The 20360-nt window shown below is 38.8% G+C and overlaps 1 protein-coding gene and 1 long non-coding RNA gene across 3 annotated transcripts; one reads left to right on the forward strand and one right to left on the reverse strand.

The window, feature by feature from the left end:
* Window positions 1–993: 993 nt before the first annotated feature.
* Window positions 994–8892, forward strand: LOC144033634 (uncharacterized). Its single transcript, XR_013288023.1, has 4 exons — window positions 994–1099; window positions 1616–1751; window positions 3952–4044; window positions 8102–8892. It is a non-coding gene; the product is annotated as an uncharacterized LOC144033634 (long non-coding RNA).
* On the reverse strand, window positions 3110–19281 carry meis3 (myeloid ecotropic viral integration site 3). Of its 2 annotated transcripts, none has more exons than XM_077541850.1 (13): window positions 18896–19281; window positions 18547–18637; window positions 12110–12249; window positions 11671–11845; window positions 11538–11588; window positions 11410–11460; window positions 10305–10454; window positions 10093–10201; window positions 8010–8155; window positions 7374–7450; window positions 6576–6634; window positions 6413–6499; window positions 3110–4395 (listed from the first exon to the last, which is right to left on the reverse strand). In XM_077541850.1, the coding sequence occupies exons 2-13, from the start codon at window positions 18556–18558 to the stop codon at window positions 4196–4198; spliced, it is 1257 nt and encodes a 418-aa protein (XP_077397976.1). In that variant the 5' UTR covers window positions 18559–18637; window positions 18896–19281; the 3' UTR covers window positions 3110–4195. The 2 variants fall into 2 exon arrangements, with proteins under 2 accessions (XP_077397976.1, XP_077397975.1); XM_077541849.1 differs by having other exon boundaries at window positions 3110–4398.
* Window positions 19282–20360: the final 1079 nt, after the last annotated feature.

The raw sequence follows: 20360 nt of genomic DNA on the forward strand, positions 1-20360 counted from the left end.
TTTGTTCTCATAAAAGCTGATTTGATGCAATGTGCGTTGGTCAGTCCAAGGCAGGTTGTGGTATCAATCTATCAGAGCAGAGGCCATTGGAAACTCATACAGCATGTGGGTGAGCGCTACACTTAACGTCTCGGGTTTGACGGGTGCCTTCTCCAAACGGCACGTTTCAGCTCCTTCCACAGAACTTCCATAGGCTCTTGGTCAAGATTTAAAGCCAAATCATCGGTTTTATTCTTAGCCATTCTTAGGTCAGGTGTTTTCAGCTTTTGGAGGATCCAGGACCAAACTTTTCTGACGTGGGGCACATTTTTCTCCAGGATTCCATTACTTCATTTTATCCAGCACAGACTGAAAACATTCTGTGCCCAATGCAGTGAAGCAGTCCTAGAACATAACCGAGTCGGCTCATTGTTTCACAGTAGTAATAGTGTTCTGTTCTTTTGCTCTCTGGTACATGGGAAACTCTTAGCTACTACCCTTTGGAAAAAAGGTCACTGTAATCACTTAAATCGGGTGAAACTGGAATTTGACATATTACTTTTAGACAAAATTAAGCTAGCAAACAAAAGACCAGTGCACTAGATCACTATGAAACAAAGAAACGAGGCCCGATTATGTTCTGGGGCTGCTTTGCTTTATATTGAACAGGGTGCCTTGATTCTGTGAATGGTACAATTAATTCTCAAGACAGCAATGGATTTTGTCAGGTCAGGTATCTGCTGCATGTTATAGGTATACTCAAAATTACACACATCCAAAAAATGGCAACGAACAAAACATGGGACAATTCTGAAGTGACCTTCGATGAGCCCTGATCTAAATCTCAGCAGGTCATTAGGAGTGTGCAAGTATAAATCTCAAATGGTACAATTTTCTTTATTCAGTCATGTTTTGTACCTGTGTGTGCGTGCCATTTCATGCTGTAGCTGTACGATTTGGCCATTTAGGGGCAGTGTGGTCCTCACATTGAAATAAACATTATAGTTACATTAAGACGTAGAAGAAGAAATTCGCAAATTGCGAGGTTGAGGTTTTTGTTTTGTTTTTTGTTTTTTTTTTGTCGTTTTTGTTTTTGCAAAGTATGGAGATCATTATGCCTGTGAGTACTTTCGAGAGATGATTGTTTGTGTACGTTCCTGCAGCATTTTTGTTTGAGTACTGTACTCTTGTTTTGAGGGATATTAAGTGCCACGACTAGCATGCTAATTTTCGTTAGCGAGTCAAAGGCTTTTTCCATTGTGTATTAGCCTTGAGCTAGCTATGTTCGACGCAAACTTCATTTGTATGTTTGGTTTTATAGTTAACTTCAACTGAAGTGCATAAACAGTTTGAAACTAGCAGCGACGGACTCATTTTGAGGGACACTATCTGTCAAATCAATGTGCTCAGGGCAGGCACAGTATGGTTCCGATTGTTTACATATTAATACCTAAAATAAAATCAATGTAATAGTTGGAATTTTAGTGCTTGAAGATGGTAAGAAGAGAAAGCTGTCAGTTGTATGTAACTTAAAAACAACAACAATATTTTTGAATAATATTTAGCCTGTAAAGAGCTTTGATGTTTTGAATCTCTGTAGATGCATCCATTTTTGATACCACATTTCCCACTCAAGGTTAGGAAAAGTTGGAGCATTTCCGAGAACGCTGACTCCTGGCGAAAAGGTGCTGAACTTGCCGGCCACATCATCACGAAGTGCAACATAAACCCAGGCTGCATCCACAGAAGTCAAACAAATGAACCACTCCACCGTCAGTGACTACCTAATAGATTTCTAAATGAAAATCTCCAAATGAAAATTGACATAATAAATACATGTCTTTGTAAGAAGCTTTGTGGTTGAGTGAAGCAGGACAAAAGTGTTGGATCGGGAGGGACAAGCAAGCAGGCACAACAGTGAGGAGGTGAAATACTGAGAGAGGATGAGGAAAAATGAAAAGTGTAGGGGTGCTGAGGTCAAGACCCTGGTCCTGGGGAGAACAGTCATTTCCTGTTGACCTCAGTTTGAACTGTAACCCCTGACCACCCCTGCTGCTTCAGGCCCCACTGGGGGGCAGGGTGAGGTCTGAGGGGGGTATTCAGGTTTGAATGTGTTTGGAGTGAATGCATTTCTGTATGAGAAGAACAAGGGAGGACGTATTAGCTGAAAAATTGAGGTTTTGCCTGGAAACACGAGATGAAAAGAATTTTATTAAAACTTGGCCCAAAGTATGGCTTTTTTGCTTGGAGTAAAATACAAATGCTAAATACTATTTTAATTACAATGACTGTTGGCACAAGAACATTTGTTTAAATACGAAAATAATAATGATGACTTTATTTTTAGTCATAAGCTGAACTCTAAAGGGTGTTTTGATCATTTGCTTTTGTGATTTTTTTTGGGTGAATTTGTGGCTACGTAGTTAGGGATTCTGCCGTGAACTTAAAGGGGTAGTTCGGCTTTTTTTTTTTTTTTTTTTTACATGAATCTCTATTTCATCCTCACCTCCAGTGTGTGCGATCAGCACTGACTTACTTACCCCTGACAGCGTTCTGTGACACGAGTTCTGGTCCGGTGTTGGACGAGAGGAAAATAGTCCAGCAAGCTGGCTGGGGTCACGGAAATAAAAGTTTTTTCTTCTAAAAACAATTTGTGTTCAAAAGACTGATACATTTGCATCACAATACTCTTCTGAAAAATGTCAGACGCCATTACCGCCAGGCACTACGTTTCTGTTCGTTTGTATCACTGTGCGTCGCCCTGTAGACGGCGAATTGACGCGCTTGCAAACAGCTGATCCTTCCGCCTTCGAAAAGACAAACAACTTGTAGATTAGTACGCGTCTATCAGCTGCATGCGGGTCGCAGCACAGTGATACGAAAGAACAGAAAAGTAGTGCCTGGCGGTAATGGCGTCTGACTTTTTTCAGAAAAGGAGTTTAATGATGCAAATGTATCACTCTTTTGAACACAAATTGTTTTTAGAAGAAAAATGCTTTATTTCCGTGACCCCAGCCAGTTTGCTGGACTATTTTCCTCTCATTCAACACCGAACCAGAATTCGTGTCACAGAACGCTGTGAGGGGTAAGTCAGTGCAGATCGCACACACTGGAGGTGAGGATGAAATTGAGATTCATGTCAAAAAAGCCGAACTATCCCTTTAATATACTACAAATTTATTTATTCTTTAACATTTAGTTTTACCCACATTATTATTTGCAGTTCACTATCTTGAATGCAATGTTATATATAATTCCAACTTTTTGCAACACAAGCAGCCAAAAAGAAAACAGAGACAAGACATAGGATTAAATTGGCTTAAAGTTCAATACCTTACAGCACACTAAAAGATAACCCATCCACATGTGGTACAAAAAAAACCATTTTAATCCTTATCATTCATTCAGAAATATTTCAATACAGTCCGAGCAGAGCAGAGTTGATAGGGAGCAGAATGTTTCAAGTCCTTTGGCTGCGGCTCCCGTCTCACTGCTGCCACGCACAAGATGTATGCAAATGCTTGAAGAGCTTGTCTCGTCAGTGAGCGTTTGTGCATGTGTGTGTATATGCGGGTGTGCAACGGACACCTGTTGGCATATTAAGGAGGTCAGTGGTATGAGCGCGAGGCAGACTGGAAGTCATTCATCGTGTTTAGCTTCATGCTGAGGAAGAGCACTAAGATTTCAAACAAGCTTGTGTCAAACTGCAACTGCCACGAGTGGCTCACATAAATACAAAAATAGAATAAGTACAAACTCAAATCAGCTTTAAATAAAGTGTGGGAGAAGGGTGTGAGTTTTTTTTTTTTTTTGTTTGTTTGTTTTGTTTTTTATCCGGGCGGCCACTTGCAGGAAGACAGAGCTTGAAGAAGGCATGGTCACAGGATCGAGTCCCATCCAGTTATGTCTTTGTATTGTAAAAACATGTCTGCTAATAAATATTGATCATCTCTTCCGGTGGTCCAACAACAGGCATGGTGGGACATGAAGGTTAAAGCATTGGTCTCATCCACGGGACACAGTGGACATGATGGGAGCGGAGGAAGCACTTCTACTCGGAGAGAGGTATGGCTTAAACCAGTGTGTACTGTGTGTGTGCGTGAGAGCTACATTGAGGTCATTGTCTTTTGGTAGGGAATGTAAACTCTTGGAGCAATTTGTTTTAGTGTGTAGGAATCGTCACACTCACGCTTGCTCACAGAGGCACCCTCCACAGCTAGTGTGCGTGGATGTCCAGTCCTTGTGCAAGGAGGGGCTCTGTGGGGTGCGCGTGTGGCGGCGGATGAAGCAGCATGGCGGCGTGCGGGTGTGGGCCCGGGTAGGGGTGGAGGGAAGGTCCTGGGTGGGCCGGGTAGGCTGCTTGGGACAGAAGAGCACCGGGGTAGTCCCCCTGCAGAGATGGCATCCCTTGAAGACCTGCTTGAGGGGGCAGAGAAGCTAAATTGGTTTCGTATTCCACAATTGGAGGTGACCAACCCCCATTAACTTGCAAATAATACATACACAAAATACAGAAATATGCACTTTTGGTGTAAATCGTAGGGCTGGGTTTGAAAAATCTAATAATCGATATTGAATCGATGTTCCTTTTTGAGCCAGATATCGATTCATAAAACCGGGAATCGATTATTTAAATATCTCTTTTTCTCAGAAATTAAGAAGAAAATAGGTATCTAAATGCCAACTTTTTTTGTATCTTACTGTTTTCTTGAAATTCACTGATTACATGAATTTAAAAGTATTTTCTTACATTTATGAAAGACCTGACTTAGTTACAACAGTGTATTAGGGCCACGTATAAATATATTTTTTTAGAGGGTGGGGGGCAATATTCAGAGAAAAAAAAACCTCACAAACGTGCGACTTTATAAAGTCATTACATTTATGACTTTATAAAGTGGCAGATTTCCCAGGGAAAAAAACTCAGAAACTTACAAGAAATACACGTAGCACACGCTGTTTATAAAATGAAAAGGCAGGACTGAGACAGATTCCATCTTAGCGAGAGCAACATTTCCTGATCCCCTATCAGCTGACTAACACGAACCAATCAGAAGCTAGCATACTTTAGGTAAATGCAAGTGAATGATGGAGAGTAGCAGATTCGACACGTCAACTTGGATACTTGTACAAAAAAATAAATAAATACCAAAATGTATGAAGGTGTAAATAATAATTCTGGAAATATAAATGTAGTATAAAGTAAATATACATTTTACCAATTAACTTAAATGCTGGATCCTCAGGATATAGACCTTCTCAAAGTGAGGCGTCTTTGTCGCTGGCCGTATACAATGCTTCAAAATGTGAATGCTGAACATATGGTTAATCTCTGCTAAAGCAATTACTATCTCCTTATTTATAAACCCGACCGAAAAGTATTGGCATAAACATTCGAGTAGTACGCCATGTGTATTTCTGAGTCTTTTTTTTTTTCTCACAAATCTGCGACTTTATAAAGTCGCAAATTTGCCACTTTATAAACTCGCAAATTTACAAGTTTTTTGTCCAAACTATGGCCCGGGTGCCATTTGTGGCCCGCCATCAATTTTTCACTGGCATATATTCTGGATAGATCAATTACCAGCCAGGCCGATTATCCGAAGACCGTTTTGGATTGCACAAAACACAGCAAATATATGAGTGTACACATCTGAAAAAAATATATACTGTATATAAAATATATGGAAATGTTGGAAAATGTGCCTACATTGTCATTCTGGAATAACCCATACATTGCCATTATCAATGTAGTGGACTGTATGTGAGTTTGTGTTCATGTGTGTACTAAGCACTAAGGGTATTCAAAGCCCTTTTCTTTAAATCACCTCCTTCCAAACTGTGACTAAATAAAAAGTAACTTGGATGTACTACACATTCAGTCCTTGAATCAAACTTCATTTCTGTATTTAAAGTACTGCATCTATTCAGTGTGGGTGCTTAAAGCTGCTCAATGCAGGAAATTGAATTTTGAATCACGACTGCCACCTGTGGCCGAAAATGAAACTGCATACTCCCTTCTTCACGTACACAATGTGCGCATGACGTCACATCTGCAGACAGAAGGCGGGCAATTCAAACCCGAATCCAGTCTGAAAACTATTGGGCAAAGGTTTGCAGGATTACCCATTGTGAATCGCTAATGTGTTAATCTGCTAAGTAGAAGATGTTTGAGTCACAGATGGTCAAATAAAAAAGCTATTGGAAAGATTTTTTGGACAAATTTTCTACATTGAGCAGCTTTAACTCCAATACACCAAGCTATATGCTAAATAATCCCTGTACCATCAATAATTCATGGTCAAGTGGTGAGGAAAAGACTTTTCAACAGCAAACTACAAAGAGTGCGCAAAGAATATTTCTAACATGAAGACCCACTTAAATATGTCTGCTGACTTTCAGTCATCAATGTGTCCGTGACGATGTAGTATACCTGCTGCTCGGAGGCCCAGGTGGGCTTGTCCGTCAATCCCGTAACCCCCAAGTGCTGCACCCTCAGGGCTGTAGGGACCACCCTGACCTGTCAAGCGACAAGCTCAGTACCAGGCCAAAAGGTTCCGAGGCCGGCCAACGGCGGCTGACGTCAAAAGACTAACCTGAGCGATTTGACTGGTCAATCATGGGCTGAACGATTCTCCTCCTGGCATTGATGAACCTGAAACAAGAGAGTGCCACAGAGAATGGAGAGGGTCCGTTAATAGAGAAAAAGGTTGACCGAGAGACTGTTAACCTTTTCTCTTTTACAACCACTTAACCCTTTCAGAGGGGAGAGTAAATCAACGTTAGGACAGAGCCTGTATTGATCGCCCTGTGATGATTGATTGATCTGCATAGATCGACGAGCTCTGTGCCTGGTTTTGTGGTAAACCTTTACTTACATGAATAAATTAATGTTTGAATGTGGATGGGCTTTGCCTGTTAAACACAAACCTTCGAAAGTAGCGGCCTATATTTGGTTAACTAAATATAAAGTATTTCAATGAGCGCCCTGTAAAGGGTTAATAGAAAATGAGGGAGCTGTAAATAATTTGAATATTGGATATTGATTTGCTATTCTGCTTTATGAACTCGGAGTAGGTCGATTTTACTGCACCACTGCTCCTGTAACAAAATGCTTAGTAGGATGTTTCGTCTCCCTTTTAAATCGGCTTTATTTTTAGAATTCATTGCAGTCTCATAAAATGGCTGACTTTTATTTAATTCACATTTATATCCAACAAAATCCCCTCAGCTGAGCTTTAAAAAGCTGAAGAAAAAAAAATGCGGACTAAACTGGCTTTACAGTTTATGGCATTAATGTTGCATGCCGCATTTGAGAGATGACAATATATTTAAACAAGGCCAAATTGACAGCACAGCGCTCAAATGGTGGTATTGATTGGCAGTACACTGACCAGTTGTTGACCTGTAGGATGGTCAGACCCGTGTCTTGTGACAGCTGCTTCTTCTGCTCCTCGGACGGGTACGGGTGCTGAAAGAGGACACAAATTGATATAGTTCACCACAAGGCAATTTTTTTTCTTGTTGTATTATTTAGAAATGTGAATCAATGTTAATGTATCTAAAGCTTGAGGCCTTGTGAGCTAGTTACTGGTTTTAGTATGGGAAATTTCAGGGTAATTACTAATGACTCGGCATCAGAATTCACATGTTTTTCAACCTAAGAAAACCTTCAAATATGTGTGTGTCTCACGCACACACACGTACACGCACACACACAGTGGCACAATTGGAGGGAAGCAACATTTGACCTGCCTCATTTAGTCACTAATTACCAATCTAACAACCTCGCTGACAATTACTCACCCCATTTATTTCACTTCCGCAATTATTCCATTGCAAGCATATTCATATAATCACTTCATCTCCAAGTCTCCATTTAATTTAACTGACCTCCCTGATACACTCGCTCATATTTCCAGCCCGTCAGTAAAAAGCTGCACCCTCTGCTAAATCCTCTTTCACCAATCAGCTTCTTATTTGCTCCAGCTGTATTGTCGATGAGCAGTGATTCTCGCAAAATGTCTCACCGTTAGATGCTGGAAGAGCCACGCTCTCATTATGTTTGTGGCCACTTTGGGGAAAATGCCTCTCTTCTTGTTGTTTCTCCTCTCTCTGTCAGACTCATCTTCTTCTCCCGTGCTGGGGGAGGCCACGCCTGTGTCCAGACCGTCGCCTGGAAGGAGAGTAAACTGTCAGATATGGAGGCCGCGGTGGGGGACTCAAGTCACACGACTGTTTGCAACTCTAAGATAAGCGACACAACTATAGCATCGCTAACTTCATCCGTCACTGCCGAGCCCATGATGACAGATAGCCGAATAGTTTAGCTAACAGCTGGTCTAACATTAGCTAAGTTGAATGTTAGAAATAGACAATAAATAAATAATAAATGAATAGGATTAAATTGGCTTAAAGTTCAATAAATAATAAATAAATGCTATTTTGTTAATTTGTTAGTAGCCTACAGCTAGCTAGCTAACTAACACGTACAGTCAGACCCTGAGTGCAAAGTGGCTAATGTGCGAATTATGTTGTGTAGCTGAGCAAGATTGTCTGACTTGAGTGTGAATTATCATTTGCTTAACCCAACTAATGACCATTCTACATTCTTGAAATTTAGTGGCGACTTCACTTGCGTTATGTTCATCACATTAGCTTACGAATTGCTTGAAACGTGAAGAGTAAAACTTGAAACTCATGCACTATTTTGAGTGATTACTCACACACGACGATTGGAACTTCTAATATTTACAATATTTGAGCTGAACTGAAGTATCGCACATGATTTCAGAAAAAAGTTCATTGGATATTTGATTAAAAGCAAACTAATATATAAGAGAAAATCCAAATCTAGTGGAATGAAGAGTAAAATGCAGTGACTCAGATTTTCTTTACTACTTTGTTTTTCATGTTCGGGATCATGAAAGCATGTATTCTGGGTTCCCCAAAAGATCATTTTCCTGACCACATTGCATAAGATGGGTCATGTATGTATTGCTTATTGTTTTCCAATAAAGGTCTTAGAAAATGCTAATTGTTTTGTTTTTTTTCCCAGTATGTCGTAGAAATATTCTTTAAAAGTGGCAAAATCAGCCAAACACATTTGATTTACCGAAAAATCCATCAGCCACAACCGAAGAACAGCGAAATAAAGTGACTATGGTTTGGTTGGACAGCCAGCAAAATTCTCAACAAAATGGATGCCGTTTTTTATTATTTTTAATTTTTTTATTGTCATTATAAAACGACAAGAGGCAGTTTAACAGCTAATGGTTTCGGCACAATCACATAAAAAGGAAGGAGCACACGAGCCAGGAATTCAATAAAAAATTATTAACGCAAGATGATAAAAGCTAATGATTTGTGCATGAGTGCAGTGAGATCGGAGAAGCTATGCTTGACTCTCGTGCATCTTGTATGAAAGTCTCGTAGTAAAGTAAGAGTCGAGTCGTTTGACATTATTTATTATTTTTTATTTATTATTAATTTTTAATATTGTTTATTGCTAAAATAAAAGTGGTATGCGTTTTTAAATGCCCATCTTTGTTTTTTTGTGCAAGCTAAACTTTCCCTCAACATTAGGGATGTAACGATATCCAAACATCACAATACGATAAATATCACATTATAAACCTCACAATACGATAATATAGTGGGAAGGTTGGCAAGATAAAAAATCCCACAATAATGTGTAAAAACTCACGATATTAAGACAAATAAAGAACAACAACAAAAAGCTCGTATTTTTGTGTTTCAGGCCAAAAGTTTTGTTGTTGTTGTTGTTGTTGTTGTTTTTGACTGAGATATTGAAAATTATTTGCTGGTATGACTGATTTATAGGAGTGATAACCACCGCAGCGGCCAAAACATTCCTGTTTAAAATTAAACTGGAGTAATGAACTAACCACCAGAGGGTGCTCAAACTGCACAAATGGAATACAACCGCCCCTTTTTAACGGATGTGCTGCTTATATCATGACATAACGACGATGATATGGCACTTTTAATATCACAAGATCACGATATTGCCGTTATTGTTACATCCCTACTCAACATACATTAGTGCTTACCCAAATGAGCATTTTTGTGTGTGTGCGTGTAGCAGGGCACCTGTATCACTACAGTTGTCTGCTGTGCTATGTGAAGGCAGACCGCAGGTGCCTGGCGTTCCCAAAGGAGTGGTGGCACATTCATCTGGTTCTCGTAACCACGACGCATTCTGCAGAGAGAGAGCAGGAGTGAGTCATGAAACCTTGCGCCATTATTCAGACACGCTTTCTTTCCACTGTTGTACGTCTTCTAACTTTTGTGCCATGTCTCACCTGTTCCGACAGACTGGTGCAGGACCCGTTAAAATCCTCCATGTCCGACTTGGAGCCTCCCTCCCGTTCATCCAGGACCAAGTCCGTGGGCATTTTGCCCTTCAGGCAGGTGATGTAACGGTGGCAGAAGTTATCACATAGGTCATGCACCTAAGAGAAAGAAAAACACCATAATACGTTTTGGGTATTACATTCACAGATTATTATTATTATTATTATTATTGTTATTATTATTATTATTAGTATTATTATTATTATTATTATTATTATTATCGCAATCACATGTATTCAATAGTTAACTCATGATTAATCACAAATTTTATATCTGTTCTAAATGTACAATAAAAAAATGTTCATACTCTTGTTAACATAACAGTGGAAAAAATATTATACTAACGTAATGTTCCTAATAGAAATATGGCTGCATCTTTTATTCATTGATGCAGTAATTTCATAATAACTCATAAAATTGAGTTAAAGTGAAAAAGATGCACTGTACTGCAAAAAATAGTGACTTGTGTTGAGGTTATTTTTCTGCCACTAGATGGCATAACTGCATTTGTAAGATATTGGTGACAGCTCAGTCCATTTTTCTTTTCATTTTAAGAGCTATCTAATCTTTAAAATGAAGTAACTTGTGAAATTCTGCACATTTTTAGAAGTGTAAAATAGAACTTGACCACAGTCTTCATAAATACATGCATTATTATTACATGTATTACTGCTAAATGTTGGCGTGGACATGTCTGGTGCATTGCAACTGGAATTCTCCCAGTACAGGCTTTCCAAGTAAGGGGCGGTCATTAATCGTGCATAAAAAAAAATAAAAAAAATAGTAGCATTAAAGTAACTTTAAATTAACTCAAAATTAATGTACTAATTTTGACACCCGTATGATGATGATGATGATGATGATGATGATGATGATGATGATTATTATTATTATTATTATTATTATTATTATTATTATTATTATTATTCTGTTGCAATAAATTCAAATCTAAAAGCCTTTTTTGCCCATAACAATCATGTAAGCTAAACTAAAAAGTTTGCTCTCAACTTATCTTAAATGTCCTTGTGAAAATCAGATTGATCATCAACCAACCTTCTCTAACTCCAGTAGATGAAAGCGAAGAACTTGTATAGCCTGAATCATCTATAGAGAAAAGAACGCTGATTATAGGTCCAACATATCGTTATGTTTATTTTCCGAAAACATTTCATGCATCTTACCAAGTTGTCCAGCTCAGGATTAGAAGAAAATATTGGTTTCTCTGAACGAATCTATAAAACATGAGTCAAAAATGTATGGGTGGGGTTGCATGTGACGTCTTTCATGCCATTGGCCCTCCGAGCTGTCGCTCACCTGTTTAGCGAACGCGGCGATGTCATCGTTGAAGGATTCCGAGGAGCACACGTCGCTGTGACTTGTCATGCCAGGGAGGTGGGATGTGGCTGACAGGGAGGCGGAGTCTCGGGGGGAGCAGGTGGCAAGCTCGCACTTTTCAAAAACTAAGGCTAGCAGTGGGAATAGCGGGTGACTGCACACACAGGCAAACAGTTAACATACTTCACATAAACGCGCTGACAGTTGACACACAGTGTGAACGCCATACATTCACAGGAGGTGCGAGGAGTCATTTTAGAGCGCAGCAGTTATGAAAGTGACAGCTGGAAACGTCACATACAGAAGACAAACACAGGCGGAATGTTAATGTGCTTCAAGCGCGCACGCACTTTCAAGTGTTTGAAACCAATCGCAGTGCGCGCCGGATCTGTTTTGGGTTTCACACGTGTGAACGCACCCATATATCTGGTCCTTGTGGTGTTTGAGGGAGTCGGGGATGGCGGCTCCGTACTGAGGGGTTGGAAGTGGTCTGACGTCATCCCCGTACACCCCCATTGACATGCCCTCCGTCCCCGAGTAGTGCACCAGCTCTTCATACTGGGAGATGACAATAAGAGCCAAACACAGCAAACATGAGACACATAATGTGTTGTGAAAAAAAATAGTAAAAAATAGAAGAAATTAAGAAAAAATATAAGATTTTTTTTTAAAGAAAAAATATAGTAAAATAAGAAAATTATTACTTCAAATGGGGTATATGCCACGGAAGAGGCGGGACATGATTTTGCACATCAGCGCAACCCAGGGTCACAAAGTCGGAAGCACAAGTATTTTTGACGCAGCCCACACGTCGCAAACCGAACCAAACCAGAAACAAACTGTTGTGCAAAAAATGGTCCCGCCTCTTCCGTGGCATATACCCCATAAGCAAAACAAGAAACAAGAAAATTCTACTTAAATTTACGCGTAAGATTTTGAAAAATAAGAAAATAGTACTATGCCCATATCAACCAAAGCGATCTTGAAAATAGTATTTTTAGACTAAGAATAAGTAATATAGAATAGAACAGAATAGAATAGAATAGAATATAGACTTTTCTTCAAGCTGTCATAAATAGAACTATTTTCTTAAAATACATAAGTATTTATGTACACTTGGATAACTTAGCCTGAAGTGTCAAGCAAGGAGGTAACAGGTCCCATTTTTATTGTCTTTGGTATGACGCAGCCAGGGATTGAACCCACAACTGCTGGAATGAGGAAATGTTCTTTTTCCATTGTTCTTCTTACTAGATTATGCAAACTCTTAAAACAAGAAAATTCAATTTATGAAACTGGCTGTTAACACTCAATGCCAAGACTCCTTGATCAAATAGGATATTTAAGTAACAAACTATCTTAAAATAAGCACAATGATGTTGTCTGACAATTTCATGTTAAGTGAAAATAACTTGTCAAAACAAAACAAGCAAATTTAGTTTAAATTTAAGAAATTATATCTTACTGAAGATTTCAGTTTTTGCAGTGGGGGATTTTACAACATAGCTGATGATTTTTTTTTAAATTTTATTTATTTATTTATTTATGTATTTATTTATTTATGTATTTATGTATTTATTTATTTAGGGGCCAAGGTTTTTTTTTTGTTTGTTTGTTTGTTTTTTAAACCCAAACACATACAGTACAGTATTCTGCAAGTCTCTAGCATTTCCCAGTGGCCTGTTGGCATCATAAAGCAGTGGAAGACAATAGAGCTCCATTCTGCTTCAACTTTACATTAGGAATAGACCGATTATCGGCGGTGATATTCAGCATTTCAGGGAACTATTTATGTCAATTTTCAGCTAATTTTACAAGAGATGCTGCTGTCCCTGGGAACTCGCTGCACCTTCGTTTTTTGTTTGAAATTAACACGAAGATTTTGAAATTTTGGAAAAGTTTATTTACTGTACAAAACAGGGGAGCTATTTACTTGTTTAAAATTTTCATTAAATTTTTTAAGACATGCTTGAGGACAATGGGAGCGCCCTGAACTTTTTGTTAGAATTTTTTTATTTTTTTTTTAACAAAAAAATATCTATTGTCCAACATTAAATAAAACAAAAATAATAATAATTTAAAAAAAAAACAATGTAAATCTGAAAAGCTGTTCAATAAATATATGCTTTAAAAACATGGTTACAAAGTTCGATTTTTTATTTGTAGTTTTTTTTTTTTGGGGGGGGGGGGGGAGGGGGGCAGTAATTTCCCTTTTAGTAAAAGTAAATAATGGGTCCAAATATCGGTCACACTTGCCAATTTAACCTTATAATCGTCTTCTATTTGTGTGTTTAATGTGTTCCATTTAGAAGAGTGCAAAATGATATGTGGTTCTAAGTTGAAACATTTCTACAAATATGTCTTTTTTCAAACGTCATATCTAAAGTATAAAATAAAATAAAATAAAAAGTTCTGAGCACTGAGCAAAATAAAACTTCATACTTGTTTTGAATAAAGCAAGAATTTTTCACTGAAATGATTATCAAATTTCTATCCACTTAACAGTAGTGATGCATCAAGCAAGTTAATACTGCATAAATACAAATCCATTTTTAGAAAATGGGAAAAATCATGCATTAATATCCTGCTACTTTGTGTACAGAGTAACTCATAATAGGGCTACGCAATTAATCGAAATTCAATTACAATTTCAATTATTACACCACAATTACAAAATCAGTATAATCGTTAAAAAAAAAAAAAAAAAAAAAAAAGAAAGATTATTAACCCCTTAAAATTCGGATGGTCTCTGGTGGGCAAACATTCTTAAAAAAAAAATTCTAAACTATGCCGATACTCTAAATGGTTCAGGAACAGCTTCAAACTTACTTTGAATGCAACTTTTTTTAAAGCATTTTCGGCAAAATTGCTCGTATGATAAGGGGTTAATACTAATTTTTAGTTGTTTGTTTAAATGTATACATTTGCAACTTTTTTTTAAAATGTTGAAATAACTAATTTAGTGAATTTTGTTTCATCCAAAAGGAATTTGCTTTATCAGTGTTTCAAATAATTGTACGTCTTGCCCCTTCACACATGCATTTTTTTTTCTGCTGGGCAATTTATTTTATTTTTTTTGCATACCCATAAGAAATATATTTAAATGTTTTTTTTCCCAGAGGTTATCTCATGTTTTTAGATGTTACGGTGGACGCTAGGATAATATGTCTGTAATGTATTGTAAATTTATAAGCTTATATACAACATTTTTATCATGAACATCATGCAAATCAACTTGCGATTGTGATTGGTTATGTAAGATCCAATCATGAACCAGAAATGTTGACATCATCCAAATTATGCGTTTTTATTGGTTTAGACACGTGAATATGTCCACTGCAACCATATATTGTTGTTTTGTACCAAAAAATAAATGATCGTAATTTCACTTATTACAAAAATAATTAGTTCATAATTGAGCAGCTCTAACTCTTAAGATTCTCAACCAACCCCTTGAAAGACTTCAATAGACAACAACTTCCAGAATGCGACAAGACAGTGGCGACTGGGTCGGGATCTTGAAATCAAAATGGGGCTTTATAGCCCAAGTCAGACTTGACTGGCCGTGCAAACCCCCCCCCCCCCCCCCCCCCCCCCCCTCATAACCTGCTGAGACTGCCTCACTGGAATTTGCTATCATGCCCTGAAATATTGCGGGCCATCACGGAGCATCCCCTTAGCAGCACTTGCACACAAAGCGTCATCAATATACATGCGCTTGGCTCCCTCACTCCCACCTCTCGTGCTCCTTCTCTTGCGTTAGTGAGCTCATTTGTGCTCCACTGCAGCTTCCCTCGCTGAGGCTGCTCAGGTCAGCACATCTACTTTTCTTCCTGCTGGATTCAAAGGGGCTCCTGTCGCCGTCCCGCAGGGCAACCCAGATCACAAACGACGACAGGCAGCACCTGCTCCGTCGGCCAGGACGCCTTCTTCTTCTATACGCCGCTGTTATTTGAAAGGCGCCGTAAAAGTTATGATCCGCTTCGTGTAGTTTATGTCTATGATGGACTATTCCCCACGGGCTAGCACAAAGGTTATGATTTACCACAGAAGGGTGTGACTTTGCGCACTGTGCTTGTAGAAGCTACAGTGAGGTCAGTGATCCCCTTACCTATATTAAAAATATATAACATTGACTGACCATCCATTATCTGAGGATAAAACGCAGCTAACATGCGGGCCAGCCAATCACTGGGCATTGATATTTTAAAAAGGCTTTTTGCCTTCACCTGTCAATAGGTCAAATAATAAATTAGTACATAAACACTAACCAATCACGCTGGAACAAAAACAGCAACATGGATTTAGCAGTATGATTAGCATTTTTCTTTGCAGTGCTGGATTGCATCTAGTGCTGTCACTATCAAATATTTTTAGAATCAATAACTCTATTAATTATCCAATCGATTAAGTGACAAATCTGATTCATTTTAATTTGCATTAAAGTGTATTACAAAAGCATTTTCCCCCCCTGATTACTGTTTATTAACCAGTGATTGGTGTTTATTATTTACTTCATATTCGTATGGTGTTAGCAGTAGGGCTGCTCAATTCTGAAGAAAATATTAATCCCGATTAATTTGGTAATAATTGAAATCACGATTAGGACAATCTTTTTTTTGAAAAAAAAAAAAAAGAAAATGTTTATTAAGACAAATAAATTTCTTTGAAACACTATAATTATATGCAAGTTCCTTTTCGAGCAAACAAGATTGATTAGATTAGTCATTTTGAAATAAAAAAAGGTGCAAATATATAAATGTTAATTTTAATTTAACTCAAAATTAGTATAAATAACATATCATTTTTCTTTACGATTACATAAAGGTTCGGTTATTGTTTTCCAATGTAAAAACCGTTGTTTTCAACTGTCTTATTTTGATTAAATGAAGAAGATAATCAATCATCTGTCATGAAGGACTACAGAAACCAGTGAACAATTACTGTTGATATGCTGAAATCAGGGGGGATTTGGACCATTTTAAATTACAAAAATGGCGCCTAACGACTAATCAATCTTGAAAATAGTTGTCGATTAATTTGATAATTGATTAAGGTACTTGTCGATTAATCGATTAATTTTGACAGCTCTAATTGCATCAAACAGTTGTTTCTAATTCTAAATTAGCTTAATGAAAGAGTGAGTATATTGGGCATATTAGCTCTCAGTATAATGAAGGAATTTTCAATATCACTGCAAACAGGCACTAAAAGTGCAACTGGTAATAATGGTGTATTTAAAAATGACTCGAACTTGCAAATATTCCCGTAAATCACTTCGTGACCATGTCCTCAGGTTCCACATTTGCTACATTGCATGACTTCAGCGGCCCATCTGCAAGACCCTTGGCCGTCTCCCAAAATATCGCCCACTTTGGGAACCAGTGCACTGTCCTAAACGGCTTATGAAATTGTTGTGTTTCATAGTCCCATATGGCCACCGGGATCACTGAAAGCACCTGCTCTGAGGCCCTGCTCCGGAACACCTTCTACTTTTATGGAGGTTAGCTATTAACACAATCACCGCTATCGGATTGCGCCTCTCTCTTTACGCATGACCCCGATCAGGTTTCGGTGCGTCAGGCGGATCAAAGCGCAAAGCCCGGGATGACAAATTCCGCAAATTTCCCCCCTTTTTAAGTCGCAGGGCTGACAAACGGGCTGCGAGAGGCAAGACAACATTTTCATTGTGAGACGTAATTGCGTTATCTTAACAGATAATGGGGCTCTAAAAAGTACAGCCGCCGGCGGAGGGAATACGTCGAGGAAAGTAATTCCATCTCAGAGAACTTTGTTTTTATTCAATAAAAAAAACAAACACTTGTTTGGGTTATATGGACAAATAAAAACCACTTCTTTTGTTTGCTGTAAAAAAAGAAAAGAAAAGAAAAAGAAACAAGTCTTTAAACTAAGGTGTGAAATGGCTTGTAAAAAATGAAAAATTTTTACAATTATGTGATTTTTTTCTGAAAATAACAATCCTTTGACGTATTTGTGTTTGTTTCTCAACTTTTCTGGTGTTTTCACTATTTCAGTATAGCCTACTTCTAATTTTAAAAGTTGTTGCTTGGAGTTGAAATGATTCAGAATGATTGAAACTTATTCCTGCCATGAATTTTGATGGTAGATAAACATTTTTTTATGAAGCAGAAAACTAGGACAGCCTGTTTCGAAAAACACCAAATGAACTTTAAAAACTACACAGTTCTAAAGTTTAAAGAAAGACAGGTACACAACCAATTCTAAAATATTTAAATAACAAAGCATCATTTCTGAAAGGATTTTGATAGATAATAGTTTGCTATTGGACTCTGGCTACAAAATCAACAGCAGTTTATGTATTTAAAAAAAAATCAGTTTTAATGTTGTGTGTGTGCCTGTGTGTGCGTCCATCTCTAATTGCTCCCCTCCTCTGCGAGGTCTCAGCCTGCAGCCTCACTTCTCCTGCTCCATGCCTCTGAATCAGTGTAGCAAAAAAAGTGACCTACTTACCGAGTTGAACAGCCGCCCCTGCTCTCCTCCTCTTAATGACCCACACTATCTAACCCTTGTGTGCATTTAGCATACTCGCACAACCAACATTCGGAAGACAAGCGATCCCTGCAAACCAACATAACCGACACTGACTCGCTGCCTTCAATGTTACACATGCTTTACTATCATATTGCTTTATCATAAAGCCCCAAAAGCCTAATTTGCAGGAGCTTAGGTCAGCACACCTCAGGGTTCACTGGGCCTATGGGTTGGCGTAAATAGTAGGAACTCCTTTCTAATTGAGTTTGCACAGTGATTGTGTAACTCACTGAGCACGAGTTAAAAAACAAACAAACAAACAAACAAACAAAACGTACATACCCTCTTCTCCATGCGACTCGCCAGTCGGTCCTTCCCCCAAGATGATGATGCACTGCCCGGCTACAGTCCAGCAGGCACAGCCTCTGCTCCCCTGCAAGAAATTTAACACTCTTTTCAATATTTATAAAACATTCAGTTAGCAGCTCGTGTTCATCGCAGTCTGCGTATTTGCATTTTATAGCCAGTACGTAGAAAGATGGCATTTTGAGCTCGTAAATAAAGACATAGAGCATCTGAGGGGGTTTACAATGTGCACAGTGGCAATAAACGCTCCCGTAGCCTGAATGCTATAAAAGGCTACTACAGGAGAATGTCTTAAAATAAATGATAGTGGTGTAAAATATCCCACCTAAACGTAAATATCTCCCAGTAGTGTTGGAGTCGTGCGGGTGCGTGTTAAGTCCAGAGAGCAGAGGCTGCTCGTAGATTGTCGCCTCCGCCTGGTGCGCCTCTCGCTCTGGCCACAAGCCGATCGGGATGCTCGCTGCTGTCGGGAAGGGGAAGGGTCCAAAAGAGACGAAGAGAGCGAGCGTCCTTGTGCTCGCTGTCCACGCAGCGTGCGGCGACAGGCTGCAAAATGTCACGGGTGGGAATGAGCGATTGTGTTTTCAGTCTCGGGAAGAGGAGGAGGAGAAGGAGGAGGAGGAGGCGTGATGATGGTGGCGGTGTGCGGGAAGGTTTTCGAGAAGGTTTTCGAGGGTCAAAACGCGACGGGGTCTCTTCTCCCCCCCTCTCCTCCAGTCCCTCCTCCTCTTCCTCTTACTCCTCCTCCTGCTTATCACGCCAGAGAAGACCCCACACTCCTTCTCTTTTCTTTTTTTTTAATCGCACGCACTCCAAGATAACTCTTTAAAAGCATGCATTCACTTTTACGTTATAGAGATGGTGTGATTATTTTCTTAACGCGTGATGCCTGCGTTACATTAAAAAAAATGATATAATCTGTCATGTTTTGTGTGTTCGAGCGCCAGTTTAGTTTAAAAGCTAATTAGGAAGCTAATTGCGGTAAAGGTTGGGGTGCATTGATCTGTCATAAATAAAGTTAAAGTGTGCTCGCTGACGTGGAATTTAAAGGCTGATAATAGCTTTCAAAGTGTTTTATTGTCGGCATATATCCTGAAGTGAGCAGTTGTTTTGACACGTTGCCCAAATGTCGCCAATTGGTCCTTCCTCCGTGGTGCGAATGTTTTATTTTCACTTAAGATACGAGGGAGAACAAACATCTCATGACACGTCAGTCACATAATAATTATTCAAAACGTCCCTCTTTGCTGGGTCCTGCTGCGAGGGGCCAACAGGCGGCTACACTTCAATCACAGGCTCCATGGGCGGCTTGAGTTGGAGCGTGCATGGGGCCGCTTGGCAGCAAGGGCCCGGGGGTCTTTTTACTCTGTGGGGTGCTGTTTCCCCCTTGGGGGTGATCACAGAATCCTTCATACACTATGATAGTAACCATGAAGCACTATCAATAGTTAACATTGATGAAGGATTAACTTCCATTGCGTTGGTGCATTTGTAATTTAAAGCCATCTTCATGTTTTTCCTTCCCCATCGTGTTTTACAGGTGAGTGGTTATTTAGTTTGAGAAACAAACTATTGATGTAGATCGTTTTAATTTACATTCCAAACACTCAAAATTAAAAAGTTTTATTTATTTATTTTTAATCACTTCAGTGCTTGTGGGACGACGCCTCCTTTTACATGTTAATGAGACCTTGGTACAACATTTGTAGATAATTTTGTGCAATGTGTTGAAAGTTAGCACATCTTATTGACGATTGAAGATTTTTAAAAAGCAAAATATGTCAATAGTG

Source organism: Festucalex cinctus, chromosome 13, assembly GCF_051991245.1.
Source record: "Festucalex cinctus isolate MCC-2025b chromosome 13, RoL_Fcin_1.0, whole genome shotgun sequence".
Taxonomy (NCBI): domain Eukaryota; kingdom Metazoa; phylum Chordata; class Actinopteri; order Syngnathiformes; family Syngnathidae; genus Festucalex; species Festucalex cinctus.

Coding starts and splice junctions, on each gene's coding strand:
- meis3 (XM_077541849.1), bottom strand. Junction 11,461..11,537: donor ATCCTGAGCTGGACAACTTG/GTAAGATGCATG, acceptor TTTTCTCTATAG/ATGATTCAGGCTATACAAGT. Junction 8,156..10,092: donor AGACAACTGTAGTGATACAG/GTGCCCTGCTAC, acceptor CTCTCCTTCCAG/GCGACGGTCTGGACACAGGC.